The sequence below is a fragment of the Entelurus aequoreus genome, linkage group LG02 (assembly GCF_033978785.1).
Source record: "Entelurus aequoreus isolate RoL-2023_Sb linkage group LG02, RoL_Eaeq_v1.1, whole genome shotgun sequence".
NCBI lineage: Eukaryota > Metazoa > Chordata > Actinopteri > Syngnathiformes > Syngnathidae > Entelurus > Entelurus aequoreus.
The window spans coordinates 43,308,165-43,330,110 of record NC_084732.1 but is presented as its reverse complement, the minus strand read 5'-3'; the positions used below and the strand labels follow the sequence as shown (position 1 = coordinate 43,330,110).

The 21,946-nt window shown below is 41.6% G+C and overlaps 2 protein-coding genes and 1 long non-coding RNA gene across 4 annotated transcripts; 2 read left to right on the top strand and 1 right to left on the bottom strand.

The window, feature by feature from the left end:
- Window positions 1–9,473: 9,473 nt before the first annotated feature.
- LOC133634128 (uncharacterized protein K02A2.6-like) lies at window positions 9,474–13,026 on the bottom strand. The gene is made up of 2 exons (XM_062027166.1): window positions 9,715–13,026; window positions 9,474–9,649 (listed from the first exon to the last, which is right to left on the bottom strand). Exons 1-2 carry the CDS (start codon window positions 12,760–12,762, stop codon window positions 9,611–9,613), a joined length of 3,087 nt encoding a protein of 1,028 aa, XP_061883150.1. The 5' UTR covers window positions 12,763–13,026; the 3' UTR covers window positions 9,474–9,610.
- Window positions 13,027–14,355: 1,329 nt separating this feature from the next.
- On the top strand, window positions 14,356–14,795 carry LOC133663298 (uncharacterized). Its single transcript, XR_009828281.1, has 2 exons — window positions 14,356–14,507; window positions 14,754–14,795. It is a non-coding gene; the product is annotated as an uncharacterized LOC133663298 (long non-coding RNA).
- Window positions 14,796–18,409: 3,614 nt separating this feature from the next.
- Window positions 18,410–21,389, top strand: LOC133663290 (uncharacterized). Of its 2 annotated transcripts, none has more exons than XM_062067660.1 (2): window positions 18,410–20,580; window positions 21,348–21,389. In XM_062067660.1, the coding sequence occupies exons 1-2, from the start codon at window positions 18,498–18,500 to the stop codon at window positions 21,359–21,361; spliced, it is 2,097 nt and encodes a 698-aa protein (XP_061923644.1). In that variant the 5' UTR covers window positions 18,410–18,497; the 3' UTR covers window positions 21,362–21,389. The 2 variants fall into 2 exon arrangements, 1 of the variants encoding a protein (XP_061923644.1); XR_009828280.1 differs by lacking the exon at window positions 18,410–20,580 and adding an exon at window positions 20,950–21,101.
- Window positions 21,390–21,946: the final 557 nt, after the last annotated feature.

Below are 21,946 nucleotides of genomic sequence, written 5' to 3'. Positions count from 1 at the left end.
TTAATTCACACGATGGTCAAGCAGTTTGAGCGTAGCATTAAAACAAGTGAGAGTGAGTGTAGAGTTTAAGCTGAAAATTCCGTATTGCTGTTCTGTTCTTGGGTGTTCCAGTCGTTCAAATAGAGAGATAGGAAAGAGCATGCTTGTGTCTGCAGCGATCACTTTGTAAAATGTTTCTTTGAACATTTGATTTGTTTGAGAAACTTTCTGTCATGCAATTGAGTTTATTCTCTATTATAGTAGTGTTTGAGAGCCAAATTACACGTAAAAAAAGGACAAGAGATCACATTAGTTAGTGTTATTTTGTGGTTGCTATAAATGATAAATGGGTTACACTTGTATAGCGCTTTTCTACCTTCAAGGTACTCAATGCACTTTGACAGTATTTCCACATTCACCCATTCACACACACATTCACACACTGATGGCGGGAGCTGCCATGCAAGGCGCTAACCAGCAGCCATCAGGAGCAAGGGTGAAGTGTCTTGCCCAAGGACACAACGAACGTGACTAGGATGGTAGAAGGTGGGGATTGAACCCCAGTAACCAGCAACCCTCCGATTGCTGGCATGGCCACTCTACCAACTTCGCCACGCCGTCCCCTGCTATTCCTTAAAGGCCTACTGAAACCCACTACTACCGACCACGCAGTCTGATAGTTTATACATCAATGATGAAATCTTAACATTGAAACACATGCCAATACGGCCGGGTTAACTTATAAAGTGCAATTTTAATTTTCCCGCAAAACTTCCGGTTGAAAACGTCTAGATATGATGACGTATGCGCGTGACGTCAATGGTTGAAACGGAAGTATTCGGACCATTGTATCCAATACAAAAAGCTCTGTTTTCATAGCAAAATTCCACAGTATTCTGGACATCTGTGTTGGTGAATCTTTTGCAATTTGTTTAATGAACAATGAAGACTGCAAAGAAGAAAGCTGTAGGTGGGATCGTGTATTAGCGGCGGACTACAGCAACACAACCAGGAGGACTTTGACTTGAATAGCAGACGCGCTATCCAATGCTAGCCGCCGACCGCATCGATGATCGGGTGAAGTCCTTTGTCGATCGCTGGAACGCAGGTGAGCACGGGTGTTGATGAGCAGATGAGGGCTGGCTGGCGTAGGTGGATAGCTAATGTTTTTATCATAGCTCTGTGAGGTCCCGTACCTAAGTTAGCTTCAATGGCGTCGTTAGCAACAGCATTGTTAAGCTTCGCCAGGCTGGAAAGCATTAACTGTGTAGTTACAGATCCATGGTTTAATAGTATTGTTGATTTTCTGTCTATCCTTCCAGTCAGGGGTTTATTTCTTTTGTTTCTATCTGCAGTTAAGCCCGATGCTATCATGTTAGCTCCGTAGCTAAAGTGCTTCGCCGATGTATTGTCGTGGAGATAAAAGTCACTGTGAATGTCCATTTCGCGTTCTCGACTCTCATTTTCAAGAGGATATAGTATCCGAGGTGGTTTAAAATACAAATCCGTGATCCACAATAGAAAAAGGAGAAAGTGTGGAATCCAATGAGCCCTTTTACCTAAGTTATGGTCAAAGCGAAAAAAGATATGTCCTGCACTGCACTCTAGTCCTTCACTCTCACGTTCCTCATCCACAAATCTTTCATCCTTGCTCACATTAATGGGGTAATCGTCGCTTTCTCAGTCCGAATCGCTCTCGCTGCTGGTGTAAACAATGGGAAAATGTGAGGAGCCTTTTAACCTGCGACGTCACGCTACTTCCGGTACAGGCAAGGCTTTTTTTATCAGTGACCAAAAGTTGCGAACTTTATCGTCGATGTTCTCTACTAAATCCTTTCAGCAAAAATATGGCAGTATTGCGAAATGATCAAGTATGACACATAGAATGGATCTGCTATCCCCGTTTAAGTAAAAAAAATGTCATTTCAGTAGGCCTTTAACATAACTATGAAGACCTGGTTGTGCAAATAATCTAACGTCATGTTAAGTCCTAGAGATAAATATTATTATTATTGGTCCAATCTACCGTATTTTTGTTGTCAATTTTCATGACAGAAACTAAAAGCTTAGTTGTTGTGCAGGAAAGCCAAATTCTTTATTCAACATGGATGACTACAATATAGCATCTTTGGTGACATTTGTTAGCATCAACAAAATATTATTTATAGTATTAATAAAATATATTAATAACTCTCTCGTAGGCTTGGCAGCATATACTGAATCTTGATATCGCTGGCAAACATTGCTGAATGCGACAAAATATGAACTTCCCACCATAAAAACAACTGCAAACATGAATTTTAGATGAGACTAATACTTGTAGCAGGAAATCAACTGCAAAAAAACCTATCCTTTTTATCATTAGTGTAATCATCACAGCAGCACGGCACTCGTTATGTCAATCAAATACGTATGTTACTTACTTACTTACTTAATCCTCTTTGTCCCTGACGGGACATAAGGCTTCGACGATCTGCCTCCATCTGGACCCGTCTTGAGCAACATGCTGTGCCTTGCCCCAGGTTAGGTTCATCTCCTTCCGCTCAGCTGTCACCGTACGCCGCCACGTGTTCTCGGGCTGGCCTTGCTTTCTTTTCCCAGGTGGAGTCCAACGTAGGGCAATCTTGGGGATGCGGTCTTGGTCCATCTTCAGAACATGCCCAAGCCATTGGAATCGGCGGCATTTGATTTCTAGCACCACACTGTTGCTCTTGGTCTTCTTGTATAGATGTGCATTGGATATTTTCTCGGGCCAGAAGATTCGACAGAGTTTCCTGAGGCATCCATTGTGGAAGTCTTCGACTTTTTTCATGTCGTAGGATGTTACTCACCAGCACTCCGAGCCGTACAACAATACAGATTTTACATTACTGTTGTAAAGTTGGATCTTTGTTCTTAAGCTATATTGCTTGGACTTCCAGATGGTGTGTAGCCTAGCAAAAGCACCCTGTGCCTTTCCGAGTCTTGCTCTAATGTCCTTTTGTGCAGCATTGTCCTTACTGATGAGACTTCCCAGGTAGGTAAAGTTCTCAACATAGTCGAGAGCGTGTCCATTCACTGTGATTGGTACATCTGGAGTGGCATTAATGCACATCACTTGTGTTTTGGACACATGTTCAGCCCTACCTGTTGGGCGAATTTGTTCAGTGTTCATATGTTACTTAGTGATGCACAAATACATCCAACTTTGTCTTTCACCGATTAATACTTAATTTGTGGACCCCTCCAGATGTAAATACATGTGCCGTCAATGTTTTCTTCTCTAAATACCGTAAGTGTCAAGTGAAGTGAGGTAGCAGTAACCTCTTGGTCGTAATAAATGGTTTAAATATTTTTAAAATATATTTTTCTTAAGAGTGTAAAAATCCACTCCATCCTATTTAAAATATTTTTTCATGATCACTTTTATATTTGCCTCTAAACCGTTCAAAATCCGCCCAAATCCGCACTGATTCGGGTAAATAAACAGTGGCCTAATGGGGCTTAGCTCATCGCCTGAAATCCGGATGAGCCTCTAGGTCACGTGATTGCAACCCACCTGTAGCATGTTTAGCTATTCCTTGTCCTCCAGTGATGATACTTGGGAGGCGCCAAAGAGGCGAGGATTGCTGACTTTAGCTGCTTCTGAGGACACTCGCTTAACGCTGTCAAATTTGCGAGACATGGCTAGAATATGTCATCAACATGCATTATCACAGTACAACGAAAGTATTATAACCTATCGCTGGCCAAATATATATCATATATGTGGTCTGTTTCGCGCAACACTAATTACCATTGATTAAAACACAATCAAGACAAACTGCACTTTTTTAAGGATTTTGCCACAGCCCTTATGTGAGACAAGAGTGCTATTGAGGACCTGAATATTTCCTTGAGGACTTGTTAATGCTTGAAAACATATGTTAGAAGACTGTGTTGGAATTCATTATTTCCACAAATTACACAAGTTTCCGATGATTGCGGGGGTGTGGTCAAGCCTTGGTTTGGTTTTGTAATTCCTGCTTCCGTGACTTCGGGGAAACACATGTGATGATACAAAGTCAGGATTCTATAGTGTCAGCGGTTGGACACATGCTTCTGCCTAAAACAGTCAAGAAACTTTAAACAGAGCGCCTCTTCTTTGGCACAAACACAATTTCCTTTCATAGCCACTTCGGTGGAGATTAGTGGCTTGCTGTGGCTTTGAACACTTTAAGATTATTTTGGTCTTGCACATAAGCCTGCATCAAATAATGTGCTTGATTTAATGCTTTTGTGTGAATATGATCAGGAACAAAAAAATTAACTGATACAGACTAAATTGATTACTTTTACTCTTGCGAAACTCCATGTTACACAGTCATAAAATAAATACACTAAACAGTTTGTTTATCAATTGTTCAGAGACCCAGCAATGCATATTTGTCCTGTGTAAGGGATACACATGTGTTTTATATAGTTAAGAGGTTCATCTGGCGTACTGATAATACATTTATTCAAACAAATACAAACAATTTTACTATTCAGGTTTTAAAGGCCTACTGAAATGCGATTTTCTTACAAAGCCCGTTTCCATATGAGTTGGGAAATTGTGTTAGATGTAAATATAAACGGAATACAATGATTTGCAAATCCGTTTTAACCCATATTCAATTGAATGCACTACAAAGACAAGATATTTGATGTTCAAACTCATAAACTTAATTTTTTTTTTGCAAATAATAATTAACTTAGAATTTCATGGCTGCAACACGTGCCAAAGTAGTTGGGAAAGGGCATGTTCACCACTGTGTTACATGGCCTTTCCTTTAAACAACACTCAGTAAACGTTTGGGAACTGAGGAGACACATTTTTTTAAGCTTCTCAGGTGGAATTATTTCCCATTCTTGCTTGATGTACAGCTTAAGTTGTTCAACAGTCTCTCTCCGCTGTGGTATTTTAGGCTTCATAACGCACCACACATTTTCAATGGGAGACAGGTCTGGACTACAGGCAGGCCAGTCTAGTACCCGCACTCTTTTACTATGAAGCCACGCTGTTGTAACACGTGGCTTGGCATTGTCTTGCTGAAATAAGCAAGGGCGTCCATGGTAACGTTGCTTGGATGGCAACATATGTTGCTCCAAAACCTGTATGTACCTTTCAGCATTAATGGTGCCTTCACAGATGTGTAAGTTACCCATGTCTTGGGCATTAATACACCCCCATACCATCACAGATGCTGGCTTTTCAACTTTGCGCCTATAACAATCCGGATGGTTCTTTTCCTCTTTGGTCCGGAGGACACGACGTCCACAGTTTTCAAAAACAATTTGAAATGTGGACCACAGAACACTTTTCCACTTTGTATCAGTCCATCTTAGATAAGCTCAGGCCCAGAGAAGCCGACGCCGTTTCTGGGTGTTGTTGATAAACGGTTTTCGCTTTGCATAGGAGAGTTTTAACTTGTACTTACAGATGTAGCGACCAACTGTAGTTACTGACAGTGGGTTTCTGAAGTGTTCCTGAGCCCATGTGGTGATATCCTTTACACACGGATGTCGCTTGTTGATGCAGTACAGCCTGAGGGATCGAAGGTCACAGGCTTAGCTGCTTACGTGCAGTGATTTCTCCAGATTCTCTGAACCCTTTGATGATATTACGGACCGTAGATGGTGAAATCACTAAATTCCTTGCAATAGCTGGTTGAGAAAGGTTTGTCTTAAACTGTTCAACAATTTGCTCACGCATTTGTTGACAAAGTGGTGACCCTCGCCCCATCCTTGTTTGTGAATGACTGAGCATTTCATGGAATCTACTTTTATACCCAATCATGGCACCCACCTGTTCCCATTTTGCCTGTTCACCTGTGGGATGTTCCAAATAAGTGTTGGATGAGCATTCCTCAACTTTATCAGTATTTATTGCCACCTTTCCCAACTTCTTTGTCATGTGTTGCTGGCATCAAATTCTAAAGTTATTGATTATTTGAAAAAAAAAAAAGTTTATCAGTTTGAACATCAAATATGTTGTCTTTGTAGCATATTCAACTGAATATGGGTTGAAAAGGATTTGCAAATCATTGTATTCCGTTTATATTTACATCTCACACAATTTCCCAACTCATATGGAAAAGGGGTTTGTATTTAAACGGGGATAGCAGATCCATTCTATGTGTCATACTTGATCATTTCGCGATATTGCCATATTTTTGCTGAAAGGATTTAGTAGAGAACATCGACGATAAAGTTCGCAACTTTTGGTCGCTGATAAAAAAAATCCTTGCCTGTACCGGAAGTAGCGTGACGTCGCAGGTTGAAGGGCTCCTCACATTTCCCCCTTGTTTACACCAGCAGCGAGAACGATTCGGACCGAGAAAGCAACGATTACTCCATTAATTTGAGCGAGGATGAAAGATTTGTGGATGAGGAACGTGAGAGTGAAGGACTAGAGTGCAGTGCAGGACGTATCTTTTTTCGCTCTGACCATAACTTAGGTAAAAGGGCTCATTGGATTCCACACTTTCTCCTGTTTCTATTGTGGATCATGGATTTGTATTTTAAACCACCTCGGATACTATATCCTCTTGAAAATGAGAGTCGAGAACGTGAAATGGACATTCACAGTGACTTTTATCTCCACGACAATACATCGGTGAAGCACTTTAGCTACGGAGCTAAAGTGATAGCATCGTGCTTAAATGCAGATAGAAACAAAAGAAATAAGCCCCTGACTGGAAGGATAGACAGCAGATCAACAATACTACTATCAGGAGACACGGAACCAAACACTGGACCTGTAACCACACGGTTAATGCTGTGCCGCCTGTCGAAGCCTAGCAATGCTGTTGCTAACGACGCCATTGAAGCTAACTTAGCTACGGGACCTCTTCAGAGCTATGCTAAAAACATTAGCTATCCACCTACGCCAGCCCTCATCTGCTCATCAACACCCGTGCTCACCTGCGTTCCAGCGATCGACGGCGCGACGAAGGACTTCACCCGATCATCGATGCGGTTGGCGACTAGCGTCGGATAGTGCGTCTGTTATCCAACTCAAAGTCTTCCTGGTTGTGTTGCTGCAGCCAGCTGCTAATACACCGATCCCACCTACAGCTATCTTCTTTGCAGTCTCCATTGTTCATTAAAAAAATTGCAAAAGATTTACCAACACAGATGTCCAGAATACTGTGGAATTTTGCGATGAAAACAGAACTGTTTGTATTGGGATACAATGTGTCCGAATACTTCCGCTTCAACCATTGATGTCACGCGCATACGTCATCATATCTAGACGTTTTCAACCGGAAGTTTCCCGGGAAATTTAAAATTGCTCTTTATAAGTTAACCCGGCCGTATTGGCATGTGTTGCAATGTTAAGATTTCATCATTGATATATAAACTATCAGACTGCGTGGTCGGTAGTAGTGGGTTTCAGTAGGCCTTTAATAGACAAAACTTGTTTACATGAATGTGTTTCATAATCAAATGAAAAACACTATACAGTACAATAATATGTCCTGTTTTGCTGTGGAGAGGACATCCCGGGCTTCCCAGTTATATGTGATGTGTTGGGTTTGTCCAATTAAAAAGAATAGCTAGCCTGTTACTTTCCAAAATGGCTGTCATATAAATCAGTATGTTCTGTTGGCACAAGAGATGTAAACCCTTGTTTATCACTGTTAATTGGTTCCAGGCCAGACTGTGGTAAATTGATTCTAGCGAAGTAGGACTAATTCATTACAAATCTATAATTTTAATAGCTAGAGCATAAAAAAACCTGTTTATGACAACTACTGCAGCAATGCACGAGAGTGACAATAACCTCCTTTGCACACATAAAATCTAAAAGTAATGCTGCCTGAGGCTAAGCCAACCAGTGGCCACGGTACTGAACAGCATGTCCTGATTGGTTTTGTCATATCTTGTTCAGTTCAGTTCAGTTCAGTTTCAGTTTATTTCGAACATGCATACAATACAATGTAATGCATCACACAATTCCAGTTGTTTCATTACAGCACGTCCGAAAAGGGGTAGGAAAAAGCAGAGCTTATTTTATCCTACCCCTTTTCATACCATAGCAATTTTATCCAATTTCCTTGTTCTCTGTAACAGAACAGTGAACAAATAAATAATAAATAAATTATATACCATAATAAGCAAACAAGTATTAAATACATAAATAATATTTGTCTCAATAAAATTAAAAAAAGAGAAAAAAAAGGGTTCAAGATCTTCATTATAATTCTTGTTCTGTATACTTTGTGAACACTTGTAGTTTGAACAGTCTCTTAAACTGAATCATATTGGTGCTTTGTTTGATTTCTTTGCTTAATCCATTCCATAATTTAATTCCACATACTGATATACTAAATGTTTTAAGTATTGTACGAGCATACAAATGTTTTAAATTTGATTTCCCTCTAAGGTTACATTTCTTCTCTTTTGTTGAGAAGAAATGTTGTACATTTTTGGGTAGCAGGTTACAGTTTGCATTATACATATTTTTAGCTGTTTGCAAATGTACCGAATCGTTGAATTTCCATAATTGTGATTTAATAAATAAAGGTTTTGTGTTCTCTATAACCAACATTACAAGTTATTCTAATTGATATTTTTTGTAACACAGTTAGTGAATGAAGCGCAAATTTGTTTCCCCATATTTCTACACAATAACTGTGTAGAAACTGTATGTGGGCTCTGTATAACGAATGGCTCAGGGACACAGAGAGGTAGCGTTGCTGCCATGTTTACTAGTCATTCCGGAAGTAAGCCCCAGCCCCAAAGCACCCTGGGATATGTAGGCATAGCCTACCACTACACCTCCCCTTCTTAGTTCAGCAACAACATATTCAAACACAAACTAATAAGCAAACTTATTCAAACATTTTAGATGAACTTAGACCACTGTAAATGAATAACTCTGACATAGTATTACAATCATCTTTCGCTTACACTTCTTTTTTTTTTTTTTTCTCCACAAACAAGAACTTGAAATACTTTAGAGTTCTACAAATCAAGTCTCTCAGGAGCCTTTGTCACTCTGCCTGACCTGGTGACTTGTGGTTGTCCAGGAGGAGTACCTGTGGCTCTGAGGTGGATTCTGTTTCTCCTCAGAACGCCCCTGTCAGTCTCTACCAAGTATGACCTTGGTGTGTGGGCATTTCCCAATACAGTCCCAGGGGTCGCTTCCGTGGTGACCCACACTTTCTGTCCAGACGGGAGCTCTGGGAGCGCACGGGAACGGTGGTGGTGGTTGTAGTTTGCAGCTTGCTTGCGTCGCCCTTCCTCATCCTTCTGGCGAAACTCCTGCAGCTCGGGCCATTTAGGGTCCAGCTTGCTTGAAGGCTGCGGCAGCGATGTGCGCAGGTTCCTCCCCATCAGCAACTGCGCTGGTGAGAATCCGTGCTCTAGCGGTGTGGCTCTGTATGCCAGTAGTGCCCTGACTTGGTCAGTGTCTTTTTCCCACAGCTTCTTGACAGTTTGAACAGCACGCTCCGCTTCACCATTCGCTTGTGGGTAGCGAGGACTGCTCGTGACATGTGTGAAGCTGCACTCTTTTGCAAATGCTCTGAATGCCTCCGACGAAAACTGGGGCCCATTGTCAGAAACCACGGTCTGTGCGTAACCATGATGACTAAAAGCATCTTTCACAGCTCCAATGGTGGCCTCAGATGTCGTAACTCTGAGCTCTGCCACCTCGATGTACCTAGAAAAATAATCAACAATAAGCAGGTAAGTCTTTTTGCTCCATTCAAACAGGTCCATCCCCACCTTTTGCCATGGGCGATCTGGTACTGTGGTCTCCATCAGCGGCTCTCTGTACTGGATTCTATATTTTTGGCACGTTTCACACTGGTCCACTGCCTCTCTGATGTGGGCAGTGATTCCAGGCCACCATACCGATTCCTTGGCTCTAGAGCGACATTTGGAGATTCCTTGATGACCTTCGTGAAGTTTAGTCATGATCTCCCTTCTGAGTGCTTGTGGTATCACCAGTCTCTCGCCTTTCATGAGAAGGTCATCTGCAAGATACAGGTCTGCTCTGACCTTCCAGTAGGGGGCAACGTCTGGCCTCAGCGTGTGTTTTTCCGGCCATTCTGTCAGACAGTAGTGTGACACTGTTTTGCATGTTTCATCTGCTTGTTGTGCCCGTTTAATTTCTTCCAATCGTGTGTCTGTAGCGGGGAGTGAGGACACAACTGCATTCACAAACACCTGGACCTCTCTTTCAAGTTCCAAGTCACCAGGTGACATCTTGTCCTGAAGCGGCGCTCTAGACAGCGTGTCTGCAGTGATGAGGTTTTTCCCTGGGACATGAACAATGTCATAATCATACCTCAGGAGTCGCAGACGAAATCTCAGAACCCTTGGTGGCAGATCATCCAAACCTCTGGTGCTCAACAGTGGGACCAGGGGCTTATGGTCTGTCAGGAGTGTGAAGTGTAGACCCTGCACGTAGGAGGTCAGTCTTTCGCACGCCCATGTTGCTGCCAGCGCCTCCTTTTCAATCTGCGCATAGCGCTTCTCTGTATCTGTCAGTCCTCTTGAAATAAACGTCACTGGTTGCCATGAGCCATCAGCCTGTTTCTGCGTGAGAACAGCACCTATTCCGTATGCTGATGCATCTGCTGCTACTTGAGTCTCTGCTGCATTTGAATATTTAGCAAGTGCTGTCGGTGAGCTCAGTCCTTCTTTCAGCTTTTGAAAAGCAGTCTGTTGAGGTTCCCCCCAGACCCACTCATTTTTCTCCCTCAGTAGGTCTTTCAGGGGCACGGTGACAGTAGCCAGTTGTGGCAAGAATTTGGACAGGTAATTTGCCATGCCTATTAGGCGGCGCACATCCTCCGCGCATTCAGGCTCTGGCATCTGAAGAATCGCTTTTGTTTTGTTTGGGTCGGGCTCGATGCCTTTTGCCGAAACCTTGTGACCAACAAAGATCATGTGCTCCTTAGCAAACTCACACTTCTCGTTCAAAGTGAGGCCTTCCTCCTGCATTTTCTGGAGCACACTGTGCAGTCTTTGGTCATGTTCCTGTCTGTCACGGCCATACACAAGAACATCATCTGCATGACACAGCACGCCCTCAAAATCCTCCAACATTTGTGACATCCTTCTTTGAAAATGTTCTGGAGCGGATTTGATCCCAAAGGGCAGGCGGTTGAACAGATATCTCCCAAAAGGAGTGATGAATGTGGTTAATGGTCGTGATTTTGGGGTTAATGGGATTTGCCAAAATCCAGATCGAGCATCTAGTTTTGTGAAAACCTTTGCCTCTGACATCATCGCAAGTGTTTGGTCGACGGAAGGAAGAATATGGCGTTCTCTTTTCACTGCTTTGTTTAGCTTTGTGAGATCTACACAGATCCTGAGTTTGTCCTGCTTTGGTTTTGGAACCACAACCATTCCAGAGCACCAAGCCGTTGGTTCTGTCACTTTTGATATGACTCCCATAGTTTCCATTCTATCCAGTTCTTCACGCACTTTCTCTCTCAGTGGCATTGGGACCCGTCTGGGTGTTGAGAGAGCATAAGGTGTCGCTCCTTTTTTCAGCTCTATGCGGTACGGCTCCTTCAGCTCACCAAGCCCATGGAACACCGCTGGATACGCTGCTTTGAAATCTGTTTCAGGCTGTGTCGCTGTGACAGCCTCTGCTCTGTGAACCAGTTGCATGGCCTCTATGGCTGGTAGTCCCAGAAGTGGTTGTGTCAGTCCTGCCACAACATAAACATGTTGGTCTGTAAAGAGGCCTTTTGCCAGCATTTTCCCCTGGAAACAGCCCTTTACATTCAGGGGGTTGCGTCCCGGTCCAAACAGTTTCTTAAGTGGTTTCTCCAACTTGCCATCTCGTGTTGGTTTAAAGACACTTTCCGGTATGGATGTCACGTCAGCTCCTGTGTCGATTTTAAAATTAATGGCTTCCCCGTTGAGTAGTATATTTTCCATCCAAGGCCTTGTAGTCTGTGTTTGCACCTCACCTAGAAAAGCATAGTCCTCCTGATCATTGTCACCGTCTGACTGGCACTCTGTGACTGTGTTTACTGCTTTCCCTCTGAAACAGGCCACTGCATAATGTCCAATTTTGCGACACTTGCGACATTCTACATCTTTAGCTGGGCAGTCTTTCCATGCATGTCTGCGTCCTTTTCCACATCGGCCACACTCTTTTTCTCCTTGAGTGTCTGACCTTTGGCCTTTGTTTGAGTGTTGAGGCTTTTTCCCCAGGCGCTGAAACCTTGTCTGAACAGCATCTAAATTTATCTTGGAGTCTCCTTCTCCAGCAGTGTTGTACATTAATGTCTGTTGTTTCTTAACAGTTTCACTTTGTCTCACTCTTTGTATTGTCTTCACCAGGGTCAATTCTGAGTCCATCTGTAGCTGTTCTGACAGCCTCCTGTCATTTATTCCAACCACAATTCTGTCTCTTATTAGCTCTTCCTTCAGATCTCTATAGTTACAATGTTCTGCTAACTTGTGCACAGTGGTGATGAATGCTTCTGCACTCTCTCCATCTTGTTGGAACCTCATGTTAAACTGGGCCCTTTCAAAAATCACATTGTGTTTTCCCACACAGTGCTGCTCAAATGCTTCTTTAACTGTATCATACTTCTTTTTGTTTTCATCAGTCAACGGTAAAACTGCCAAAATATCATCTGCTGCATCTCCCATAGCATAGAGAAGTGAATTCACCTGATACTCCTCTTCTTTCTCTGTTAATCCAGATACAACACGAAATCTCTCAAACCTTCTGATCCATCTTGGCCATCCTGACGGATTTGAGAAGTCAAATGGTTCTGGGTGTGATATTTGTGTAGATGCCATTGTATATTCCCTTAGTTGTCGATCAGGAAAGGTTTGTGTAGCTCAGCCAAGTCGCAGGCTTTTTTTTTTTTTTTTTTTTAGCTTAGCAACTTTTCTTCACTTATCTCCGTTTTTATTGTCAGCACTGAGCTTCCTCCAGGCTATATTCATGAAGAGATAACATCCACCGCTTCACAGGAGTATAAAGTTATAACTTTTGAGTTCTTTTTCACTCTCTGACACCATGTATAACGAATGGCTCAGGGACACAGAGAGGTAGCGTTGCTGCCATGTTTACTAGTCATTCCGGAAGTAAGCCCCAGCCCCAAAGCACCCTGGGATATGTAGGCATAGCCTACCACTACAGGCTCTGTACCGAGGATGTCGTTGTGGCTTGTGCAGCCCTTTGAGACACTTGTGATTTAGGGCTATATAAATAAACATTGATTGATTGATTGATTGATTGAACTCAGATATGCTAACACTAGCAAGCAGTAGATAATATGAAGTGATTTTTGGTCTAGAACATGTTTTGCTTTATTCATTATTGATGTGTTTCTTGCTACTTTATATTGTATATTTTTTACATGAGATTTCCAATTCATTTGATCATCTATTAGTACACCCAAAATGTGTTTTCTTTTACCCTTTCAATATTTACTCCGTCTATTTGTATTTGTGTTTGACTTTCCCTTCTACTGTTACCAAATAGCATTATTTTAGTCTTACTGAGATTTAAAGATAGTCTGTTTTTGCCAAACCATCTTTTTAATTTGTTAATTTCTTCTGTTATTATTTGTATTATCTTCTGTGTGTACCTGAACAAAATGCTGTTGTATCATCTGCAAATAATACTAACTTTAAGTCCTTTATAACTTTACAAATGTCATTTATACAGAGATTGAACAATGTTGGTCTGAGTATTGATCCCTCAGGTACGCCACAATATATTTTTAGCTTTGTGGAAGTTAGCCTATCTTCACGTATTGCTTGCTGTTGGTTAAGTAGCTTCTTATCCAGCTCAAGACCAACCCTCTAATGCCCTTCCTTTCTAATTTGTTTATTAAGATGCTGTGATTAAATGTGTCAAATGCTTTTGTTAAAAGTCATTTACTGAGATTAATCATGAGTGATCACAATTTAAAAGTGTGATTAATCTAATTAAAAATGTTTCTATATCAATGCTGTCAAATGATCACATTTTCACATGTTTTCTTTAGATCATTCACACTTTTGAGATGTGATTACTCATGATTAATGTCAGGAAATTGCATTAAAATTGTATTGCATTAAAAAAAAAACATTTTTCTAAAGCATATTCTTTCAGTATCTAAGACGATTTTTAATGACATTTTAACATTTATATTCCCGGATTTTAGAAGGCTAGTGAAAGTAGGTTAGTAAGTTGTTGTTTTTGTTTCTGTTTCTGTTTTTTTTTTTTTAACAATTAAACATACTTATACAACGTACAAACACATCAAGGCACTTTCTGTTCTGTTACAACTAAAAGTTGTAAACTCTTGTTGTTGAAATGTGTTGTGCTTAAATAAGCTTGTTATGTAATTAATATTATTACATGTGTATTTGTCGTCATCATGTGGTCATGGCAGTTAATACATCTTTGAGAAGTGTGTATTTTGAATCAAACTTTATTGACCGGAAGTTACATAAGCCAAGCAGAGAAATCTCCGGTTCCAGCACGTACTTTATGGTGGTTATTTTCGAAGAAAAACTGCATATATCCTTTGTTTAAGGTTGCATCGCCGGTATGTATCATAAGTTGAACTTTGAAACTTGGTTTTGTATAAAATATTTCGAGCTAAATTTATGATTTTTGATGTATGATCTTTGCCATACTCATTAGCAATAATTTGCGATGTCATCTAAGATGGCGTCGTAGTACAATTTCACTTTGTTTACCTTCTCATGTCTTGTAAGGTAGCATTACAGCATATATATGAATACATTTGCATAACATATTTATATATTGACTGTATTGTTTGTCTTTTTAGTTTCACCCTTTTGAATGTCATTAAACCTGCTGACAACGCTCATCGGTCTCCAGAGTCGTGACGTAAGAAAGGTGTTAAACAGCCCTTGCATCAGACATGCACCCCTAACGGCACAGTGAAACGGCGTCATCCAAACAGACAGAGGTAACGCAGTCGTCGCACGCTAGAGTGAAGCTGACCACTACTACGCCACAACGCTACAACGCAAACGGCATACAGCAGTGATTCAGCAGTCATCATCTAGTCCACCCCACCATGTCCAGCAAGGCGCCATCTTTAAAGACCCGGTCTGAGGCTTCGACGAACTCCTCCACAGGTTCCGCAGCAGCTAGGGCAAGAGCAAAAGCTGAGGCAGCCAAAGCCCGCCTCGGTTTTGCAGCAAAAGAAATGGACTTAAAAGTAGAAAAAGCTAAAATAGAGGCATCTATTGAATTTCTTCAACATGAAAAAGATGTTGCATCTGCTATTGCTGAAGCAGAGGCATTAGAAACAGCTGTAGTCACACAGGTAGAAGCACGCAGCAATCCTTGTTCTTTTGTCACATCTGAACGTACAAAGCAATATGTCCTCAGCCAAGCTGAATTTGTAAAAGAGGGAAAATATGTTGTTACACAGCCATCACAATGTGAAAATGCTCCTCAGAGCAAGTCAAAGCTCAGTAGCAATCAATTACTTCAACCAACAAAACAAAGTGACTCTAAACAAATGCCCTTTGGCCCCCCTAATTATCTTAAAAACTTCCAAAACCCCTCAGTCATTTCCTCCTCTCCTCACATCCAAAACAATGACAGTGCAAGTTGGTCAACTCAGGTATCAGCATCCAACTTCCATGATGTCCGGCCTTCATGCCAAGAGCCTAAAAACTCTAATGTGAGTGACTTTATTAGATACTTTGCTCGCCGGGAAATAGTAGCAACAGGACTACTGCAATTTAACGACAAGCCTCAAAATTTCAGAGCTTGGAAACGTTCCTTTAAAAATGCAATAAATGGATTAGAACTAACAACAAGTGAAGAGATGGACTTGATGTTAAAGTGGCTTGGCAAAGAATCCTCTGAACACGTAGAACAAATTAGAGCCATACACATTAACAACCCAACCAAAGGTCTCAATATGATGTGGGACAGACTTGAGCAATGTTATGGCTCAGCTGAAGTGATTGAGGATACACTCTTCAAAAGAATTGATATGTTCCCCAAAATCACATCCAAAGACTACACAAAACTAAGGAAGTTTAGTGACCTGCTCATGGAAATGCAGAGTGCTAAAGCTGAAGGAGACCTTCCTGGTCTTGCGTTTTTGGATACCGCAAGAGGATTAAATCCAATTGTGCAGAAACTTCCCTTCAATTTACAAGAAAGGTGGATCACAGTAGGAGCTAAATACAAACGCACACAACGTGTCCCCTTCCCACCATTCAATGTTTTTGTAGACTTTGTAACGCAGGAAGCTAACTCAAGAAATGACCCCAGTTTTAACTTTACATCGTTCCCTGACGTACACAAACTCGACAAACTGCCATGGAGAGCATATAAACAAAAAGAAATTTCAGTGCACAAAACTGATGTTGTCTCCCGTTACAATTTAGATACACAAAGAACGGCAAACAAAGCTGTAGACAGCGACAAGCTTTGCCCAATTCACATGAAACCTCATCCCCTCTTGAAGTGCAGATCATTTCGAATGAAAACACTCGATGATCGAAAAGCATTCTTAAAAGAGAACCACATTTGCTTCAAATGCTGTTCTTCATCTACACACATTGCAAAAAACTGTATGGTCAAGATACAGTGCTCTGAGTGTCTTGATGAAAAACACTGCACTGCTCTTCACCCAGGACCAGCACCCTGGCTTAGAGTAACTGAACCTGCAGCAGAGTATGGCGGGGAGAGTGACTCCGCTAAGTCGGAGGAGATCACGTCCAAGTGCACACAGGTTTGTGGCGTGAACGAAGCAGGCAGATCCTGCTCTAAAATTAGTCTTGTTAAAGTGTACCCAGCAGGCCATCCTGAACAAGCAGTAAGGCTCTATGCCATCCATGATGAACAAAGCAACAGGTCGTTAGTATGTCCTGAGTTCTTTGAATTGTTCAATGACCGTGGCCCTAGTTCCCCTTATTCACTAAGGACATGTGCTGGTACTAAAGAAGCAATGGGCAGGAGAGCTACAGGATATGTAGTGGCAGCCATAGATGGTTCAGTCCACATCCCATTGCCTAGCCTCATTGAATGTAGAAATATCCCAAACGATAGAGATGAAATTCCCACACCCAGTGCAGCTATGCAACACAGTCATCTAAAGTCAGTAGCTCACCTTATCCCTGACCTGGACTCTAATGCCCCCATACTCATGCTTCTCGGACGGGATGCTATTAGAGTTCACAAAGTCCGTAAACAGATAAGTGGCCCTAACAATGCACCCTATGCACAAAAATTGGACCTCGGGTGGGTCATAGTAGGAAACGTGTGTTTAGGTGATGTCCACAAAACTCTCGCTGTGAAGACGCTGTTCACAAATACAACTGAGAAGGGGCGTCTTACAATGTTTGAGCCATGCCCCAATGTATTTAATGTAATAGAGAGACATTGTGAGATACAAGTTCCATTCAGCTTCAGCACTCAACTTGTGGATAGCGCTTGTGAACCTGATCATTTAGGATGTAATGTGTTCAAACAAACCAGACATGACAATTACATCGCACCCTCCATTCAGGACAAAGCCTTCTTGAAAATAATGGAAGAAGGACTACAAAAGGACACAGACAAGAGCTGGACAGCTCCATTACCATTCAAGTCGCCACGTCAAAAACTCCCTAACAACAGACCGCATGCCCTGAGCCGCTTAATGTCTCTTGTTCGTAGCTTTGAAAGGAAAGAAGAAATGAAGGAACATTTCATCACGTTTATGGACAAAATATTTGAAAACAAACATGCAGAGCTTGCCCCTCCACTGAAAGACGAAGAGGAATGTTGGTATTTGCCACTATTCGGGGTCTACCACCCTCGCAAGCCCAAACAGATTAGGGTCGTCTTTGACAGCAGCGCGAAGTACAAGAATGTGTCACTAAATGATGTGTTGTTGACAGGACCAGATCTTAACAACTCACTGTTAGGTGTCCTAATACGCTTCAGAAAGGAAGCTGTTGCCTTCACAGCCGACATTGAACAGATGTTTTACTGTTTCAATGTTCGAGAGCAAGACAGAAATTACTTGCGTTTTTTGTGGTTTCGTGACCATGACATTTCCAAAGACATTGTAGAGTATAGGATGAGAGTCCACGTCTTTGGGAATAGCCCATCACCAGCAGTGGCCATATACGGCTTACATCAGTCTGTTCTACGCAACCAGCCAGATTGTGATCCAGATGTCAAGCAGTTTGTCACACACGACTTCTACGTAGACGACGGACTCAAATCCCTCCCCACTGTTGAAATGGCTGTGTCCTTATTACAAAGAACCCGTGACACACTTGCAAACTCAAATCTAAGACTGCATAAAATAGCAGCTAACAGAAAAGAGGTACTCGAAGCATTCCCTTCACAAGATCATGCCAAAGACCTAAAGGACTTGGACTTTGAAGCTGATTCAGTCCCCATGCAACGTAGCCTGGGTCTCCTTTGGGACCTAAAGAAAGACTGCTTCACCTTTAAAGTGTCAGACGAGACAAAGCCCTTTACTAGACGAGGTGTTTTATCAACAATAAACAGCCTTTATGATCCATTAGGCTTTGTAGCACCAGTAACAATGCAGGGAAAGTCCATTCTGCGTGAACTTATGGCAGAGAATGGAGACTGGGATGCACCATTGCCCTCAGAAATGGAAGAGTCCTGGACCCTGTGGAAAGACTCACTTAAAGAACTGTCCAACTTGACCATTCCCAGAGCATACACAGAAATTTCTCCCTCAACAACTACAAAAAAAGAGTTGTTGGTATTTTCGGACGCATCTACTAAGGCTATAGCTGCAGTGGCCTATTTAAGAGTAACAGATGCAGCTAGGAACTGTGAAGTAGGCTTTGTTTTAGGTAAGGCAAAGTTAGCACCACGCCCAGATCAGACCATACCAAGATTAGAGCTTAGTGCTGCTGTGTTAGCAGTCGAGCTTGCAGATCTTCTCACTGACGAATTAGGCTTTGAAATAGACTACACTGCATTCTATACAGACAGTAAAGTAGTTCTAGGTTATATCCACAACGAGACAAGAAGATTTTATGTCTACGTGGCTAACCGTGTTACGAGAATCCGCAAATCTTCTCAACCAAGCCAATGGCATTACGTACCGAGCAGCCAGAACCCAGCAGATCACGCCACACGTTCTGTTCCTGCTTACCAGCTACCCCTTAGTAACTGGCTCACTGGCCCTGACTTCATGCTCCAAGATCAAAGTCCCTCAAATGACTCTTTTGAACTTGTTGAACCTTGCACAGACTCTGATGTCAGACCACAGGTGTCTACACTCAAAACCACAATCTCAACCAAACAACTTGGCTCTGACAGATTCAACAAGTTTTCGACATGGAAGTCTCTCAAGCGTGCTGTTTCGAGACTAATACACGTCATACATAACTTCAAATCACTGCCAAGCAAAATCAATCACTGCCGTGGTTGGCACTACTGTGAGACAGGACTCACTGTAGACGAGTCAAACCAAGCCCAAAACATAATCATTCAAGCAGTACAACAGGATGTGTATGCCAAGGAATTGAAGTGTGTGCAAAAACACGATAAACTACCCCGAACCAGTCCTCTCAAGAACCTAGACCCCTACCTGGATGAAAATGGACTTCTTAGAGTAGGAGGTCGCATCTGTGATTCAAACTTGAGCCCAGGTGAAAAGAACCCACTCATAGTTCCTGGCCAACACCATATTGCAGCTCTTCTCATTAAGCACTACCACGAGCAGACCCGACACCAAGGTCGCCTTTTCACAGAAGGAGCTGTTCGCTCTGCAGGATGGTGGATTGTAGGTGGCAAGAGAAAGGTGAGCACAATCATCTATCATTGCGTAACCTGCAAAAGACTTCGTGCCCCTATGAGTACACAAAAAATGTCGAACCTCCCTCCAGACCGTCTTACAACGGACCCCCCATTCACTAATGTGGGCTTGGATGTTTTTGGCCCATGGATTGTGTCTTCACAGCGCACAAGAGGAAGTATCATCCAAAATAAAAGGTGGGCTGTCTTATTCACATGCTTGAGTATTAGAGCAGTTCACATTGAGGTGATAGAGTCTCTCGATACCTCTAGCTTTGTTAATGCATTCAGACGGTTTCTGGCAGTAAGAGGACCTGTAAAAAGCATTCGTTCTGATAGAGGTACCAATTTTGTCAGCGCATGTAAAGAACTGAAGATCCCCTCAAATTTAGACAACACAGCTGTACAAACCTACCTTAAAGATCACGGATGTACATGGACTTTTAACCCTCCACACGCTTCCCACTTTGGCGGGTCATGGGAAAGAATGATTGGACTTGCCCGGAAAATATTGGACACAATGTTTTTCCAGCTCAAGACCACTAAACTCACTCACGAAGTTCTTGTCACCTTTATGGCAGAAGTGGCGGCTATTATAAACGCAAGACCCCTTGTCCCTGTTTCATCGGACCCATGTGACCCTTTCACTTTGACTCCGGCCACTCTTATAACCCAAAAGGTAACCCCTCTTAAGGCTCCAGTTGGCAACTTTACAGCGTCAGACCTCTACAAACATCAGTGGCGCCAAGTCCAGCACCTGTCAAACACCTTCTGGGACAGGTGGAAGAAGGAGTTCCTTCCCACTCTCCAACCACGTCGCAAGTGGCATTCCAGTCAACTTAACGTGAGCGTAGGTACGGTCGTTATACTCAAAGACAGCCAAATTCCCCGAAATGAATGGCCTCTTGCACGTGTAACTCAGGTGTTCCCAAGTAAAGATGGCAAAGTCCGTTCAGTAGAGCTAAGGGTAGTCAGGTCAGATGATACAAAGGTATTGACCAGACCCATCTCAGAAATTGTACCTTTGATTATTTAATGAGAGGTATTTGTTTGTTTTTTCCAGTTATTTTTGTGGCGTTTATCCACGCCAAGCGGGGAGTGTTCTGTTACAACTAAAAGTTGTAAACTCTTGTTGTTGAAATGTGTTGTGCTTAAATAAGCTTGTTATGTAATTAATATTATTACATGTGTATTTGTCGTCATCATGTGGTCATGGCAGTTAATACATCTTTGAGAAGTGTGTATTTTGAATCAAACTTTATTGACCGGAAGTTACATAAGCCAAGCAGAGAAATCTCCGGTTCCAGCACGTACTTTATGGTGGTTATTTTCGAAGAAAAACTGCATATATCCTTTGTTTAAGGTTGCATCGCCGGTATGTATCATAAGTTGAACTTTGAAACTTGGTTTTGTATAAAATATTTCGAGCTAAATTTATGATTTTTGATGTATGATCTTTGCCATACTCATTAGCAATAATTTGCGATGTCATCTAAGATGGCGTCGTAGTACAATTTCACTTTGTTTACCTTCTCATGTCTTGTAAGGTAGCATTACAGCATATATATGAATACATTTGCATAACATATTTATATATTGACTGTATTGTTTGTCTTTTTAGTTTCACCCTTTTGAATGTCATTAAACCTGCTGACAACGCTCATCGGTCTCCAGAGTCGTGACGTAAGAAAGGTGTTAAACAGCCCTTGCATCAGACATGCACCCCTAACGGCACACTTTCAATACAATACAATTCAATATTTTTTAATATCTTTCACCCCGTTGAGCAATTTACATATCAATATACAATAAATCTAATTAAATACAATCCTCTTATACAAACAAAACCTGAGACAATTGAGATTAAAATAAAAAATACATAAATAAATGAAATACATTGAAAACTGGTCTTATTTACAACATTTTAGATTCATCCAATAAAGATAATAATTTAAGGGCTTTTCTTCCTTTTACCATCTTCTAAGATTTAACGAATACATTGAAATAAGTGGGTTAGTAATTTGTGAAAGGAAACTGGAAATCCGAAGGAAGAGTTTTATTTTCAAAATAAGAAAGCTGACGGTTTATTTATCTGCAATAATTGAAGACATAGGAACTTTTTTTTTTTTACTTTAAATGTAATGAACGTATGAAAAGTATGGTTAGAAATAGTTTATTTGTGTTTTAGGTGGATTTATTACATTATAATGATGCAATCAT